Below are 18,653 nucleotides of genomic sequence, written 5' to 3'. Positions count from 1 at the left end.
TCAGTCCATTGTGTGGTGTTAATTCGCTCTGCTCTGCTTGCTCCTGGGCAGACCGGAGGCCTGAGTAAATTCAGTTTGAACACGGCACATTGTCTAAACATATCGGCCTGCCAATCAGTCACCCCGAGCCCTGATAAGAGCCGTCTTGTATTATTGAATCAACAATAGGGCGGCTCTGCCGGCAGGAAGATAACGCTCGCTTATTTCTCTTTAAGTCTCGGCAGAAGAAAGGCGCTGTCCACATCCACCTCATATAACTGCCTCAATTACCATAAAAACCACTGCCGTGCCCATCCTCACACATGCCTCTGCTGCTGTGACGGAGCTCTGCGTACGTGTGTGTGTGTGTGGAGGGAGAGGGCCATAAGATAGCACTGTGTTTCCAATTATGAATTTCAACATTTCAATCATTTGGATGACATTCCATCAGCACTCGCCACCCCCCTAAAATTTCCGTGTCCTTTATACTGGGGATCCTGGATGAAAGATGGGTCATAATAAAATTGTGCTCAACTCTGAACAGCCACGACTCGATAACCAATAACAGCTTTACACAAGTGACACCATTCCACTCACGGATGCCTATTCCATCACTCCAGTTGTGTTTTTTCCCCTCGCAAAGCAAGCACTAACATGTCAATTTGACCTAGATGCCGATCCCCCCACCCGTCTCTCCAATGTACAATGCCGTCTGAAGTGGGAAATCCGATGGTGATCCAATCAGAAGTTCTTCCAATATCGGCAGTCAGCAATATTCCTCCGCCCCAAAATGATCGCCGTTCATCACTTTGTCTATTAAGTCAGCCAAGCATTTGGCAGGTTAGCAACAAAGCCCCGAAAAAAACACAGCTAGCCACGCAAGCCAGCTTCTGTGCCGAAATATCACAGTAAATTTGTCCGCATCAGTCAATGCCCACTCACTAGCTTCGGCCCACTGCAGTCACATGACCGTGGCACCTACAGTTCGCTTCTCTCTCATTCTCTTTTAAAGTAGTGTTGAGAATGGACAGGGCATGACACAATAATTAAAGTAAGTAGATAGCTCAGTAATTCTCTCTGGATTTTCTGTGGACAATGAGCAGGGCTCCCCCTCTCCTATCTCTTTATTTTCTCTGTGCATCTCTTTTTTTCCGACTCTGGATCTGCCTGTGTGTAGGGAGAGGCAGCCAAGCACCGGACACATTTCATTAGGATCACCCACTCCTGCTCCTCTTTTAATATTTGAAGGCTCATTTGTTAAGTGGGAATGGTCTTTTCTCCTTGTCTTTTCCCCCCTTTTTGTGGGCTTTGGAAATATAATTTTCAATTTTTAATTTGATTCATTTAGATTAAAATCATTAATCAGGACTGAAAGTGAGTTAATTTTCTGGAAAATAAATGAGCTTGTTCGGATGGCTCTTTATTAAGTGAGAGTTGTGTGCAGAGGGGTGGGCGGTGATGGAGGAGGGTCTCTTTCAGGTACTATAGGATCGACTGTTGGCCCAGAATTAACATAGTGAGAGAGATATGGTACATTGTGAGCTTTTCTTGGGATCCTGTGCATATAGATGTCTATACCGTATTCTATCTAACTTACAGATATTCATATTAAAACTGAAAAAGTCCTAATTTAAATAATAGTATGTAGAAATTAGTGCTGGGCAACGATTAATATAATAATGTTTACAGAATATATGTGTGTGTACTGTGTATAATTATTTTGTTTATATAAATACACATACATGCATGTATATATTTAAGAAACATTTGCCTGTATATACTGTGTATATATAGATAGATAGGTAGATAGATAAAGATAGATATAGATAGATAGATAGAGATAGATATAGATAGATATATAAACATTTTTCTTAAATATAAACACGCACGTGTGTATTTTATATACAAAATAATTATACACAGTACACACACATATATTATGTTAACACAAACTTTTATTTTGGATGCGATTAATCGTTGCCCAACACTAGTAGAAATATTATATTATGTAGAAATATGAAGACGACAAAAACAACAAAAGGCAGCTGAAATGAAACTCATTTTACGCCTGTAATGTGACTTATTTTTTATCCTTTTTCAGGAGCATGTTTGGAAGAAAAGGCAGCTCTAAAGCTCTAGTCATTCACATGCATGTTATTCATGTAAATCCACTCACCTGTGATGTGACTCTTTTTAGGCTTTTAGCAGCTTAGTGAAACTGCACTCATAAGATTAATTTCTTTCATATGGTTTTTGGTTTTTGAGTTGCTGTGATTATGTCTTTGGGGAGGGATGGGGCCTTTATTCTTTGCTTCTAGAATGTGTCGTTGACTTGTGTCCACTGTTTAATCGAAACAAACTGCTAACGTCCTTTTTCTGAACACACAATGGCACACACACTCCCTCACACCAAACCTGACTTGTTTGTCAAGATGGTCACGTCTGTTTACTTGCTGATGGTCAGCACATTTTCAAAGAATGCAAATCCTTGTCAAGGGCTAAGCCGAACATGAACAAAAATCTTTCACCGTCAAAAATTCAAAGCATCACTTCTGATATTCCAGAATTCAAAGTACCACCCTCAATGTTTAATTTCTGTAGCTGGCCAATCAAAATAATGAACCCAGACGTTATTCTGAGTTTGTTTGTTTTTTGGTTTTTCTGTTTGGGAATTTGAACATTTCAAAGCTTAAGACAAATACTGTCAATATTTGCTCCTCAATGTAATTACGTTACGGAGAAACTCAAGGGGAGACGATTGTGCCAGGGGAGCAGGGGGGAATTTAACAGGCTTAAACATCAGAAAATCAAATAGAAATCCACATTTTATGCATGAATAGCACCACAGTGTGCACTTGTCCCACAGCTTAGCGACCAACATTTACAGCGGCAGAGAAAATAAATTCTCATTGGATTAAGAGGGAGATTCAGATGACAGTGTGTGTCTACCCCCTCTCTATTCCTGTGTTCTCTCTCTCTCTCTCATCGTCCCGGTGAAGATTTAATAATTCATTCCTGTAGATCTCAGGGGATCTGGCAACCAGCAGTCCTGTTGCTTTCCCATGTTCATTTGTCCGAGGCCCATTTGCATCTTGTGTGTAAACTCGGCCGTTTGCAATTGGGATTTGCTCTTTTTCTCAGAATGGGGTGTCCTGCTTGCTGGGCTGGCCTCAGCACACGGGACACGCTTTGTTTTGCCCTTTGCCATAGGTCACAGTTATTTCCACATAAAAGCTCACAGCATTAATGGAATAGACTGGAGGATGTGTGCTTCGGTGGAATAGGGCTGCTGACTTTGTCTAAAACAATTTGGTCCCCCTTGGATTTAGCTAAAGTGAACCAGCAAGAATATGTGAATGAAGCTGGGTTGTCATTTTCTTATGGCAATGCTTTTAGAATATCTACTTTACAAGAGAGAAAGAGTTATGATGAACATTTTAATGGAGTTTGGCAGCTTAGTAGATTCTGGTACTTTTACACTGTGTTCATTTCTGTCAGTGCCTAATGACTGTTAAATATGATTTTTTAGAGAAGAGGAGCACTAGGGTCCAATATTAACACCCATCGAGAGCCAAATGTGAGTACAAAATGTATTTGGCAAGTAAATAGTACAGAGTTACCAGTTGATAGTACCTTCACAAGAAACTGGAACGGGAACTGGTTTAAAGGGGAACTATGCAGGTTTTTTTAGCTTAATTTACCTTAACTGAACAGCTTCGGAGTCATTGGAATGGTTATATGACTTTTTTCAGGTTGAATGGTGGCCGTCTCGTTTCCCTCTAGCGCCTGTGAGCGGAAAAACCACCCTTGCAACTTTGGGCCGGCGGGCACGTGATATCAGGTCTCGCGATTTGCTAACGAATTGCTTTACGGCACTGCTCACATACATTTATATGCTAGCCTTCTGTGTATCATACATACCTCAGAGGACATGGCTCCGTGCATTGCCGGCTTCTTTGAAAACAAATGCACATGACCAGAGGGAGAAGATGGGAGGGGGCAGAGTCGTTTTTACGAGAGTGTTGTCAAATATCTATTCTGAAGCTGTAGGGGGAGCTCTATAGAGAAATTGCCAAAACTGCATAGCGCCGCTTTAATTGAAGTTGTAAGAGTGATACACTGAATATTGCAAACATACACGATGATTCAGAGACGACGAAACAGAAGAAATATCTGAATTAGAAAATATCTGTTGTGACATACACATAGTATTGACCTTTACTTTAGATAAAATTACCCTCAGAAACATAAAAAACATATGTGAAATATTCATTGTGTTTTGTAGCCAAAACAAGTACATAGGAGGTAAGGAATTATTTATAGTCTGTAATTTTCTCCAACCATTGGCATGTGTGGTATTAATTTTGGACTCTGATAAGCATTATTGCTTCTATTAAAATATATCAATAATTCATATACTATATGACAATAGTAGAGTGGTTTTACTGGACTACAATGTTGTCCACAATAATCGTATAAGTAAATCAGATCAACATTCTCTCCTTCTCATGTTTGCTTTGGTCAATGTCTCATTTTCATTGTAGACATACTGTTGATGGAAGATCTATTCTGGTAGTTAGATTTAGCTGGTCAAGTGCTTGTTCCTATATATATTCATCAGAGAGCAAGCTATACTCTTGTGATACATAGCACCTGTAAAAAGAAACTGAACTATCAGCACACGTTTGACGTTCCTGTGAACACTTAAGCCTTTGTTGAGTGGACGCGGCGTAGTGTTTATGCGTGTCAGCTGTGAGAAATTTGGCTGCCGTATTCACTCTTCAGTTCCCCATCAGCCTTGGCCAAAACAACAGTCTCCTTGCCTCCTTAGTGTGTCTGCACGCATGCTGTTGACTACTAAACAAGAATAGGTGTAATATAATGACGTAAGTTCGAGACATCAGAATTCTCTGGGCACGTCTGATTAATTAGTCTTTTCTTAAAGTGGCACACGTTGCTGCTAGTTTGATTGTTTCTCTCACACTTCCCCGTAAATTTCTGCAGACGCCTTGCAGGATTCCACGCCACCTATGAAATTCAAAACAAGCCTTGTAAGAAGTTTACGGTCATCTGTGGGTCCTAATAAAAATGTAGGGGGATGTGCGGAGAGGATAGTAGGATAATTTAAAACGAGGGAAAAGGGATTTCACCATGAAGCAACTAGTCTATTTGTCATCTTAATTAAAACAGTAAAATCTTGTAATCTACTGGGGATTTACAACAGTGTGAAATGAAATCATCTTTCTCCACCTCCTTTTGTTCCGAATGCTTGCATGAAATCTGAGCCATTTGCTGTGAAAATCTTTACCAGCATTTCATGTCATTGTCCACATTATTACTAATGTATGAAGTTAATCAGAATAATCACAGAACATACAAATAATATTATTTGTGAGCTTCAAGCTGTTAGCAGAGGAACATTTAAAAAAAGAAAATAAATGTATTATGAATAAATTATAGTGCATCCTCTTATTTAAAGGGACAGTTCACAAAAAAAAATCAATTCTGTCTATGCTGACCCTCATGCCGTCCACACCTGCATCAATTTCTTTCTTCAGTGGAACATAAAAGGAAACATTTTTAAAAGGTCCATGCTTGTCTTTTCAGTACAATGAAAGTGGATGGGGACTGGTGCTGTCAATCTCCAAAAAGAACAAAAACAAAATCACAAAAGGTTATATTCTTCTCATACACTCTCTTAAGGCAACTGATAGTTTGTGTATGCAAATGACTGAAAATTAAGTCATTATCAATAGAAAATCTTACCTTGAAGCTCCAGTCCCCATTTACTTTCAGTGTATGGAAAAGGGCAGCTTGGACAATCTGCTATAGATCTCCTTTCGTGTTCCACAGAAGAAAAAAGTCCTACGGATTTCAAAAGACATAAGAGTGAATAAATTATGGCAGAATTCTATTTATTAAAATTTTTTGGGGTTGAACTGTCCCTTTAAATGAACTCTTATTGACTTGTCATCCTTTTTAAGGAAACCCATAACATTCACATAAACTGAACGGTAAGAGCTATTTGGTCTGTTTTGAGACTGTAACAGAGTGGTTTTGGCCATGTTCATCCCATGAAGCAATGTAATTCATCAAGATCATTCCACATGGACCCATAGATACGCCGTCAAACAAACAATCAGCAGCTCTTTGTATCTGCGCCTGTGTGAAACCTGACCCAGCGGGGCATCATGTGCAGCCAGGCGCCTGCTTGCTTTACAGTCATGTGGCGATAGAAGGTCTATCAGTAGACGGATGTACCCCGATGGTGTAAAGCCACTCTCGCCGTTTGTGGAGGGTAGCGATCGCCCCCGGGTCGGCATCCTGTAGCCGCATCTTAATCTTAACCATATAAGAGAAGCCACAAAGCTGGCTGCAAATCAGTTACAAAGGGTAACTTATTCCAATGTTGTTTGTTTTGAGCATGTTAATCCTTGAACGATTCTCCTTCAGCAATGAGGGAGGCTCTCCTAATAATAGACAGCTTCTTTTAGGGTTGTGCTGCATTAATTCCTCATCTATTTCTAGTGCAGGCCTACAAAGATGATGAGCTTAGATGCAAAACGTTTAGTTATACATACAAAACACAGTTATACATACTCAATTCGATGGTTTTGGTGTCATTGCACTTCTTGTTCTAGAACCAGGTAAAGTCAACCAATCAGGCTATAAAAGAGCTATAAATCTGACCCGCATTAATCGGGATGGAAAATGCAGGTTTCTTGGAGGAGCGAGATATAAGATGCCGTACGGGACTGCAGGTGATGCTATTACAAGCATGTCTGTAGCAGTGAATTAGCCCAATAAACCCTGCAGTCCAAGCACCCGGAAAAGGGCAGTGTCCGGTTTCTGGCTGGGGGGTCGGTCTTGTTAAGATGAGAGGCTGTCAACATGTGAGAGTTGTGTGTTGTTGCATATTTCGGGTGCTGGCATCGTGGAGGTTATGCTAGTAATGTGACATCTTTTTAAGACCGCCGTTCTCGTGTAAAACGAAGCCTGTGGGACGTGTGTTCCTTCGTGGAAATGTGAGCAAACAGGGTCACGGATCCGCTTTTGTCCTGCAGTACAATGTCACATAATCAACAACCAGCCAGGGTCAAAGTTAATTAACACTTATCACGCCATCTCAAAATACGCTCGTGTGTTTGGCGCAACCACAGTGCAACACTGATCTATTGGAGGAAATAATATGGCTATGGTCTGTACAATAATATGGCAATACTTTTATTTTATTAATAATAATTTTATAAATTATACAAGGCATATTGGCCATATAAATGTAACAGAGTTAAATTTATGAATTAGCTTTTGATGCATTGTCAGCAAGGATGTAACCTGATTTAAGAATCTCCCATTGGAAAAACCCATTTTGATTAACTGATCTAAATACTGGGAAGAAAACCCTTGTGTTTTTTGTCTGTTTCACCATCCTAATTGAAATAAACGGATTCACATTTCATTGAGCTAAAATATACGTAAAACCCATAAGCGGCACTTCAAAATTTTAGTCAGTGATCTTCAGTATGAGACTGGTGCATCTCATTGTTAAATTATTCAGAGTGTCAGGCCTTGAAAGCCCAGCGGAGGTGCCGATTGAGCGCCATTCGGATAAACGAGAATTCTAGTGTTTTAATTGTGAAACGAGGGCCGGCCCACTGGGCCTTCATGTCCATTCCGTTCCTCTCCAGCATGCAACATGAAACGGGTCTTAGGCCACCTTTAAGTGGTTTCCACGGAAACTGCCCATCCCCTAGAGAGGTTTGCATAATTAAATTAAGGTTCTTTTGTATGTCAATTAATTAAAAGCAGGGACAGGTCTTTAAGGCTCTGCACTCATCAGAATCGCAGGTCGCAATGGATGGATTCAGAATGTTTTCACAACCGTGGCACCTCAATAAATTACCCCCATCACACTTTATTTGCGCTCTTTGTGTGGGAAAAATATCGACAAGAGTTTTAAATAATGAAGGAGAATGGGACAGCCTTTAAAGACACGGTGAGATGCTTCACAAGAGTACTTGAGTACTTGAACGCTCCTGCACTCCTGTAATTGTTGTCACCAACACTTTTGAAGATGTGCGTTAACGCCACAAAAATGGCTCTCTGGTGTTTACCTGTTATTCTGTTGTGACTTGAGTGCTCTAAAGATGCACACACACCACGAGCGGGAGATGGGCAGGTGCGTGTCCGGATGTCACATGGAGAGAGTGACTGTGCCCCTGTCTGTCAGCAGCTGGTCATCTCCTGTCCACATCCCTGAAATGGCCACTGACAGCTGTCGTGCCGTTTATGGCTGGCTCACAGCGGCCCGCTCCACTCGCAGTGCTTTTAAAGTGACAGCGCATGTTATCTGCCTGCTTTATTGAAGAGGTTGTGTTTGTGATAAAATGATGTGTGAAAAGTAAATGTTGCCTTTTTTTCTTGTCTCCTCCTTTACATCAGGTGTTCGACTGGACCGTGTGCGCGGCGGAAGACAGAAGTACAAACGGCGGATAGATGCGGAAAACAGCCCCTATTTGAACCCTCAACTGGCTCTGCCGGCCAAAAAGCCATGTAAGAACTGCATTGTGTGCATTAAATGTCTTCACATTTATAAAGATATTTTTTAAAGAAGGGATTTTTGTTCTCACACACATACACACACTTATTTAAGCCATACTATCATCATATTTTAAACGTAAAAATATCTATCTATCTATCTATCTATCTATCTATCTATCTATCCACCTATCTATCCATTTACCCATCTATATATTTTTCCCCATACAGTGAAAGGCAATGGGGTCCAGTGTTGTTTTGGACCTCATTAACTTTCATCATATGGACAAAAACAGTTCAGACATTCTTCATATTTAAAATAATTTCTTCTGTGAGTAAACAGTTTTCATTTTTGAGTGAACCACCTTTTCAGTTTATATATTTAAAAATAAAAATAAAAAAAAGATAAAATACAGTATCTTTCTCTAATACTGTATCTCAATGTCACCTTACAGTGGCCTTCCTTATTTCCAATGCACCAGGAAATTGGACACAAAACAAGAAAGACAGAGATGTAGTATATGACAGAGCCAATCGACAAAGATGTTTGTGTGCGTGTGTGTGTTAGGGGAGAGCGAGCGAGCACGAGAAGGAGAGAGAGGCCTAATCCGGATTAAATCCAATCTGGCAAAGACATCAAACCCACAATACCGGAGCTTCCGCGCTGTCAGACTGCTCTGCAAAGAGACAGCACGGCAGCGCTTAACAGATTTGTCCCTAAAGCCTTTTTACTTAATGGTAGCATATTCTCCTGGAATACAATATGCTTTTATGCATGATAGCAGCGGAAATAATCTTAATTATTACAGTGGTAGAAATCATTTTAGCAATACGGCGCTCTGAATAACCTTCTGCCTAATCCTACTGATCCCTCCTTCCAGGTTCAGGCTTATTTCCAGCCACCGAGAGCAACTTATTTGAAAGCTTATTCTCTATGTCCAGCTCCCATCCACTTTCATTACTTCATTTTTTCCCCCTTGCTATTGTATGTTAGCAAGATGTGGACTTTGCTCAAAGACAGTATAATGGGGAGGAGACGGACCACTCATAGAAAAATAAACAGGATGAATCTCTCAATATGTCGTTCTTCCATTTTTAATTCAAGTCTGTTTAATCTAGAATGAACATTTTTGGAGCTATAGAAGCTGCATTTGTATTACCATTGGTATCATTATTGCTCTTGTGAAATATGTTTTGAAACAGTTTTGAAGATTTATTTGGTTTTTACCCATTACCTACACAGAAAATAGCTGTTTGGGGGAAAGTTTAAGACTTGCCTTCGCTTAGGTCTAAATTAAATTATGGATTCAAATATTTTTTTCGAACATAAATCCCCACTGATGGCTTTTTATCAGCTGGTAATCCAGAAGACGTCCACCCTTGCATGGTCGTACAGACAAATGTTTTGGTTTTGTGAGGCGTCTTCGTATTTTAGTGTAGTGTCCCATTAATAGAGGCTTTTATCAGTCTGTCTCTGAGCTCTATGTATCTTTTCTCACTTTCCTTTCTATCTCTTTCTCTATTTTCACAAACAGAGAGGAATAGCCATGGTCCCAGCCTACCTGATTGATTATTTGCACATAACAAAGGCATGGGGTTTGGAAATTGGGTTGCATTGATTCTAATTAGGGAAACATTAAATAAGATTTACCTAGAGATAGCACTTACAGGCTCCCCCACTCCCTGGAGTAGCAGGGCTGGGCTGATTGATCCATTTCTTCCCCTCCTCCAACACACACACACACCTCAGAAGTTAATGCTTTTTAATTTAGTGATCCGTTTTGTCCTCGGACCTCAAACACAGATGCAATGGGCTTAAAGTGATTCATCTGGGCCTTGCAAACACACAGATATACACACAAAGATTGCAGTGCTGTATTTGGCTTCTGTCTGTCTATCATATTGCATTGACATAGATGATTAAACAGCAAATGAATTTCATTTAACTGTAAGGGTGTCGCTAATTACCTATTCCAATCTCCCTCACCTCCGCAATCTGATCTGAAATGTGTGTCCTTTCTCTCATTAGATTGACAGAATACCCCGAACACAAATCTTTATATGCACAATTCAGCGTAATCCACAATGGGAATCAAATGGATTAGAATTTTTAAAAAAATCTCGTTTTCTACAGCAGTAGTTCTCAACCAAATTTTATTTTTTTAAATTTTATTTTTAATTATTTTTATTTCTTTTTTGCTGTGCAGTTTCATTTGGCCAACGTGAAAAGCCCCCATTACTAAAAATCACAAATTAGAAATATTTTAATATAATATAAATATATATTTATATAATATACATTTTCTTTCCTGAATATAAACAATTTTTATGGGCAAAAAAAAACAAAAACCTGGTTATTGAAGCAAAACAGGTTAAGAGCCACTGCTCTACACCATCAAATTCTCTCCTAACCTATGAACAAGAAACCAAAAATACTTTTATTTTCGATTACAAATGACACCAGGCAATGATTCATAGACCAAAAACAGCTTTTTCAGTACCACAAACATCATCTTTCCGCCCAAAGAAAACAACTCTGCCAATATTTCATGTTATCTGATTGCTTTCTTTGCTACTGAACCAAACACTATATGACCTTGCTGGTATAATCCCAATCTGTTTCTTTGTTCTCCCCTCGGTGTTCAAATACAGTCCCCTTTGGCTGCCTTGCAGATAACAAGATTGTGTCTCACTTGCTGGTGGCGGAGCCTGAGAAGATCTACGCCATGCCTGACCCCACAGTGCCCGACAGCGACATCAAAGCCCTGACCACGCTCTGCGACCTGGCGGACAGGGAACTGGTGGTCAACATTGGCTGGGCCAAGCATATCCCAGGTAGGACATGAGCAGAGCTACAGATTATATGCAACTACAGGTAAACTCTCAGTGTGAACCGTGGATTGGATGTTCTGGCGTAAGACAGTTATTTTATACAAGTTTGAAAATATTTTAAAAGGTTACATAGGATATTAAATATCTAATACATTTTTTAGAAAAATGTTAGAACAAAAAGAAAGTAACTCAATAATACAGTGGGGTCCAGAAGTCTGAAAATGTTTCTATTAATTCCAAAAGCAATGCTTCTGTTCCATCACAAATGACATTATCAGTATTACAGTAAGTGAATAAGTTAACTGAAATATGAAATTAATTTCAGAATTTATTAGTATTTGTTTGCCATCAAACTTATCCAGCATGATTTGAGAATCTTGTGATTCTTGAAAGCAATTTTTTCTTATTTATTTATTAATATATTTTCTTTGTTTTAGATTTTTCTGCATCCAAAAACCATTTATTTATTTTTGGATTTAAATTACATTTAAACCTGAAAATAAACCAATGCAGTCTCAGAATTTTGTATTCCACTGTATGTGCAAAAACTGAAGGAAAAAACAAAGTAAAGCACGTTTGAGTAATTGCTGTTTTCAGCAGGAGCAAAACACTATGCTGAAACAAACAAAGCTGTGCCTTGTCAATCAAGGACATTTGCCATCACCCAGGCCACCAGTGGCACAGTCCTTAGGTCAGCATTTTTCCACCCTCTGTGACAGCAGACAGGGATCAATTTGTTTAGTTTTAGCTTAATTTCTTCCTCAGTATAGCACGATATCCATAGGAGTGGAGGGGAGGCATTTTCGCCTGCTGTTTCAGCCAATCAGCAGCCTTGTTGAAAGGATTCCTGACATTAGCCATGAACGATAAAGGCATGACTGACCATGATTGAAGTATCCTCCCCTCCTCTCCCTCTCTCTCTCTCTCTCTCTCTCTCTCTCTCTCTCTCTCTCTCTCCCTCTCTCTTTCTACTGCTGCTTATTGCCCATCTCCACAAGACAGAATGAGGAGTTTCCAGTAATCTGCTTAACAAAGCCCTTCTTTTGCATTTAATCTGAGCCGGCCCTGGTCACAGAGAGTGGCGGCCCACTTCATCCCTCACTGTTTGAAAAGAGCTTCCCATAGGTGACTGACTCTGGAGCGAGAGAAAAAATGAGGTGAAGAGAAAGAAAGCTCTGAAATCAGACTATAGTAAGAGTGGTTAACTTAGAAAGAAAGGAGGAAGAGACTGAGTGGTAGTTTCTCGCCATGTGAACATACTCACATGCCCAGATTCTTTTATGAGATTTATTCAACCACTTTTACCTACAAAAGAATCCAGCCTTTTAACCAAAACATGATAGCACCTTGATTAGCTGCACAGGAAGTTGTGTTGTAGTTCCCTTTGTGCTGTAGATATGACTGTGCTAATACTGGCCCAGGGCAATAGTGCCACACAAGCCATAAAACGGAGTGCCAATTTCCTGCCAGGCACGAGATGCAGGATTGTGAGGTTATTTCTGCTGCTCCATGCCAGATTGACCCAGACTTGCCCTGTGGATTTAATGGGATTTTCCCTGTGTGCAGGAAGCCACACCGCTGGAGCTTCTGGAATGTGGCACATGTTATGTATATAGTATAGTATAGCAGACTATACTGTAGTGTAATGACACTATGCTTCGATTTTTATTTATTTTTTTTATTTTGATTTTTTTGATTCAGTAAGGATGAATTAAAGTGATTGAAAGTGGCAGTAAAACATTTATGATGTTTTTGAAAGGTGTATATAGGTAATAATATACTACTGTATTGTGTGGTGCAATACAGTGGCTATTATTCAGGCTCAATAATTTTTGCTCGTCAAGCCAGTTTTGTGAACTTTACATTTTATAGTAATCAGTATAAGTGTATGTAGACATTTCTATTTAAATAATTATGCAAAATACAGTTTTTGCACAAAATATTAAGGACTACATTTTCTCAGTTTATTCGTCATTGGCAGGTATGGCAACAGAACAAAAATCAGTATTTTATTGCACAGTACAGTATACCATACTGTAGAGTAACAGAATGTATGAGTTTTCCCGTCATTTATTTTTCAGGCTAAGAAGTGTCCGTTATGTTTCAGTCTGTATATGAACTTCTGCACACTCTGTGTGTATGCATTTGCACATTCATAGCTTTTTTTTTTTTTTTTTTCTGTGCAGTGTTCGTATGTGTTAGTTCTCTTCATAGGCGTCTGTTCAGAAAGCAAACAGAGTCGTCTCTCGATTGGCAGTGTACATTTGGCGTCAGAGTTCACATTCTATGAACGATTGCTCAGCAGAAGAGAGATGATTGTATGATTAGACCTCGGCAGGCAATTCTGTGTCTGTTTGAAGAGGAAGGAGCCCCCTCATCTCCGGAGCAGGTATTCCTGCGGCTCTCATCTCCTCCTGCTCCTTGCGCTCCGATTGCCACTGTATCCTGATGAAAATTTCCAAAGAAAAGTGCGAGATACAGTATAAAGTTCCATTCCTACTCATGACTTTTTCTTTTTTTTTTCAATTATATATTTTTTTATTTACCCTCACACAATCAGACAGACACGCAAAGCCTCCTGTTAGCCTCCCCTAACCCTCAGCCACAGCTCCATGTGCGCATTCCTCTCTTTTCCGACTAGTTTATCTGTACGGTTTCTATGGTACAGTAATTTTTTTTAATCAAATTGATGAAGGCCTCCATTCTCCCCGAGAGCCCAAACCAATTTATGGCTCATGATACGGCGGCTATGTTGCTAACAGACGTAACAAACTGTCAGCCTCTCGCACAGAAGCTAATTTGAAGTCATTAGGTGTGCAGCGTACGGGCAACAATTTGTTACGGTGGTTAGGAGCGCCACTGACATTTCTGAGCGCCTTCGCTTACGATCTGTCCTAGGCGAAGAGCAGGCAAATTGTAAACTAATTTAAACATCACTCAGTATTACTGGAGCTGCCGCTGCGGAGAGCTGGCGGATAATGAAGCAGTCTGTGTTTTGCGGAATAGAGTTAAAGACGCCTCGACGGCAGCTCCCTCCGCTGGCGGCGCAGACACGGACGCTCCTTTCTGATTGCTTTTTTAATAGTTCTCCCCTTCTCCCTCCTCTGATCATTTACATGCTCACATAGGCCATGAAAACATTCGATATGGTTTACAAACACACGACGAGCGAGGGTGTCTGAACAAAACCCTGGCGTCACGCGTTCCTGTAAGCCTGGCATTATGGAAGACGGAAGGATTTGGAAATGTGATATTAACTCAATACGAGGGAGGAAAAAGGCAGAAAATGACATAATGTGGATTAGGGTGAGGAATCTCATTTGCGAGATTAAAGCATTCAGGCTGTAATTTTATTTTAGCATTTAAGCCGCACGTGGGGAGGGGAAAGAGCAAACGTTTGTAGCTGAAAAGCGGGAGCGAAAAAGAAAAAAAACGACTTTTATCTGTAAATAGAGTTAGTGTCCCCTCACACTGGCCAAGAGTAGAGAAAATAAAGAAACTGTGTTGTATTCATGCTGTAATTTTTATTTTTGCGTTCAATCTGCACGGGGGGAGAGCAAAGAGCAAACATTTGTAGCAGAACAAGGTGGGAACCAAAAACCTGTGCTTTTATCTGTAAATAGAATTAGAGTCCCCTCGCGCCAACCGGGAAGAATCCAAATAAATGAAAACGCGCTGTCATGCGGTTGTGACATGCCTTATCGTAACACAGCGGCACACAATGGAGGGCGGTCGCACTTGACTTGATGAGCGAGCTACAAGAATGCCCGGTGAACGGACCGTCGCTGGCTTTTTAGCATGACAGGACCCTCACTATTACAGGCCCTTTATGCAGGCTGAAATTGCTCGGGCTTCTCCCATTCTTGGTCCTATCTCAGGGACTTTCTCTCTTTCTTTATTTCCCTTTCAATTTTCACTGGCACGCGGATAAGCGTGTGCTAACACAATATGATTGAGCTGTAAAATGGAACCCTGTCGACTCTAATCTTTTTTATGTAGATACCGAGGTACTGCCACACTCCACTTCATTCCTCTGCCTCCCCCACCTCCATCTTTTTTCCCTCTCTTGGCTTTCTACACCTTCCTGTCCCTCTCTCCTCTGGCCTGGCCTGTCTCTCGCTCCCTCAATTGTCAGGGCCAGTGCATTCGTAATAGGTTCAGGAGAAGGAGAGAGTCATGGAAGCCTGACTCCTACTCAAATATCTCAGTGAGGTTTCTCGGGGTATAATAAACGATTACGTGCTTGCCGGACAGACGTGCCGTGGGATTAGCATATTCGCACTGAAACCTCGTTAGGAAAAAAAAACAGGAGGTGCTTACTCAGTGCAATCTGCAGACGTGATTGAGGTGTCATCATTATTGGTTGACCTGTGTATACGGGGCTTAGTGGCCTGTTCTGGATACGAACAATAGCAATTAAAGTTACCCTGGCAAAGCATGCACAACTGCCCCAAGGCTGCAGCCATGAACGCAACATGTGTGGGGTTTTTTATGCTTTATTTATTTCATTCTGGCTCTGTCTCTGGCACTGGGTGGACGATGAGATGTCTTAATCAGGAGCTGAGCAAGGGATTTATCTAAAGCACAGGTTTGCTTTCTCCATGAGCCCTTTCCCAGCCTCTAATCTTCAGGATGGAAAAACACACTGGAGATAGAGGTCTTACAATCACTCTTGGTGTTGTAATACAGTGCTGAAATAATGCACATTTCACACCAGTGTTTCCTATATGTGAGTCTGTATATATGTATATATATATATATATATATATATATATATATATATATATATATATAGTAATAATAACACAATAAAACATTACAATAAATAATATAGACAGTAACAATAAAATATATTACCAAAATAAAAATAGTATTTATATGTATACAGACATTTAATATACAGTATACAGAATATATTTAAATATTCTATAGTTAATATATGTACATTTATTGTCATTATTAATATTTTAAATATTTAATTTTATAGCTTAATGCTTTTCATTTAAATGAACTGAATTTGTATTTTTTTTTTTTTATTGTAAATGTGTCTAAGTACACATTGTGGAATGAATAACCGAGCGAAACGAGCAATATCACATTGTATGCATATGTAAAATAACGCGATCATCAACATTAAACAGCATATAAATCAAATCTGCCTAACGTTACCGAATGAAATGTTGACCCAGGATGAGGTATAGGACTGTGCAAGCTTTGGTGGTGTTGATGGACTCGATACGCCATCTATGTTTTGATCATCGTTCTGAATCCCATCTAGACATAGTGTTTGACAACAACGTGATTTTTCTCCGTTTGTAGCTCAAAATGTTGCTTTTTTAATGAAACTTACCCACATTAAAGTGTTTATAAAAAAGACTCCATTAAATTAGAATAAAACTTTTTTTGTTGTTGTTGTTTTTAAGCAGAGGATCTGTTCTTTCTTTTGATTTATTGCATAGATATTCATTTAACAAAATATTCTGGGGGCCTTGAAAATTTTATGAAAATGATCAAAAATTCTAGCGGTGGCTGGCAACTTTTTTTTTTTAAACGCTAGCAGGGAAAGAGTTAAACGACCTGACTCATAAGAGTAATTTGTTCATGAATCAGACTACACTAGTCATGCTCTGTCTTTCTGCAACCAGTGATGATGTAATAGAAAGTGAAAGTGTAAAGACGTGTTTATTTGACATAATTTCACAGTACATGGTCTGCTTATCTCATCACATTCAATTCATACTGCTGGCTCACAAGTTCTGCTCATGAAAACACACAGTCGCGGCTCCATTCGCCTTTCTTCTCGGTGTAGTCCCTCCCTCTTTCTCACTCCAGTCTCATTTTGACTGAATGTGCTTGCTAGTTTTGTCTCATTAGCTCTGTGAACCCACTGGAGGAAGAGCTAATCATATGTAAACATAATTATCTGCAAACTGGAGTAAGCCCTCTTATTTCTCCTCACTGATGCTGGCGTGCCTGCCAGTGCAGTCCCAGATGTGATTTTTGGGACCCTCCTCCACTTCTCTGCCCTGGATGAGAGGAGAAAACCCATTCGTGACACCCCCACCCCCACCCGATATTCCCACTCCAACCAATCTCTAAATGAGGCCTTGTCTGTCACCACCCTCAGCCTGACACACTGCAAATATTGATTAATAGATGCCCTAAGCTCCTTTTAGCAAATCAAATTTTCACTTTTAGCAGGGGTTTCACTCCTGATACATTCAGCAAAGTGAGACACACTAAATTAAGTCTGACACTCAGAGAAAAGGGCTCTACAGACAGAGAAAAGATAGGAGAAATGTGTGTCAGAGAGATGTGCTTTTTTTATTGGTGTGTTAACATAGTTCAAAGGTCATGATCACATAAGTTCTCTTCAATTGCATTTCTCGTTATTACTTTGAAGTGATATAAATCTGTAAATTGGTCATTATAGACAAAACAGGGTAGTAGTTGGTGATGAAATGAGCAGTTATCTTCTCAAGGTTGTGTTTGTGAGATTTTGTTCAGGGGAAGGCCGTGTCAGCTCATAAATAACCACAGCACAGAATACTGGATGAGTTCCACATCTTCATACTGATGTGCTGCCTACAGTCTGTGACATTATTGACTCAGGTGTCTGAATGATGCCCGACTCTACTTTTACCCCATTACACACAGATTTGTCCTTTTTGTGCATGTCGATATGTGGACTATGTGCTTCTTTTTCTCTACACTGATCTCTCACTCCATTTTCTTAGTGTGTGTCTCTGTCTTCTTAACCTATATTTGAGGATATTAATTACCTAAAGTCTCATTATTCTGAAGACAGTGTTTGTGTAAAGATATTTATAAATCATTTACTTTGGTAATTTTATAGCTTAGGACTAGGCCTAGGGATAGTTTATGCAAAATGGAAAATTCTGTTATTTATTTGCTCACCCTCATTTATTTTTATTTGTTTCAAACCTTTATGATGATGTTGTTGTTGTTTCTTAACAAAAGCAGGATTTTGAAGAATATTTAAGCAAAGGCAACAATGTTATAATTGTGGTGTGTGTGTGTCTGTGTGTGTCTGTGTGTGTTTTATATTACATATTTCAAATTCAGCAGGAATTGATTATGTTAGTAACACATGATGGATGTCTTCAAGTGATTATTGCTCACCATATTTAAGCATTGGTTTTCTTCTTGAAATTAATATAGATGTTCTCTTTTTTAGCTAATAGACTATGCATCACAGATTATGGAGTGAGTGTCCATCACACACAATCCCTAGCCTACACCACACCTCACATGTAAACACGCCTGTCGGAAATGCAACTGAC

At 39.7% G+C, this 18,653-nt stretch overlaps 1 protein-coding gene across 24 annotated transcripts in view; it reads left to right on the top strand.

Moving 5' to 3' along the window:
* Positions 1-18,653, top strand: part of esrrga (estrogen-related receptor gamma a) — a 250,589-nt gene that overhangs the window by 214,383 nt on the left and 17,553 nt on the right. For 19 of the 24 annotated variants that reach the window (XM_079853338.1, XM_079853334.1, XM_079853327.1 and 16 more), the window contains 2 exons: positions 8,422-8,532; positions 11,170-11,352. In XM_079853338.1, coding sequence (XP_079709464.1) covers positions 8,422-8,532; positions 11,170-11,352 — 294 coding nt within the window. The remainder of the gene's footprint in view (positions 1-8,421; positions 8,533-11,169; positions 11,353-18,653) is intronic. The other 5 variants (XM_079853335.1, XM_079853342.1, XM_079853347.1 and 2 more) reach the window with 1 other exon arrangement.

Source organism: Squalius cephalus (assembly GCF_949319135.1).
Source record: "Squalius cephalus genome assembly, chromosome: 20".
NCBI lineage: Eukaryota > Metazoa > Chordata > Actinopteri > Cypriniformes > Leuciscidae > Squalius > Squalius cephalus.
This window is presented reverse-complemented; position numbering and strand designations above follow the sequence as displayed.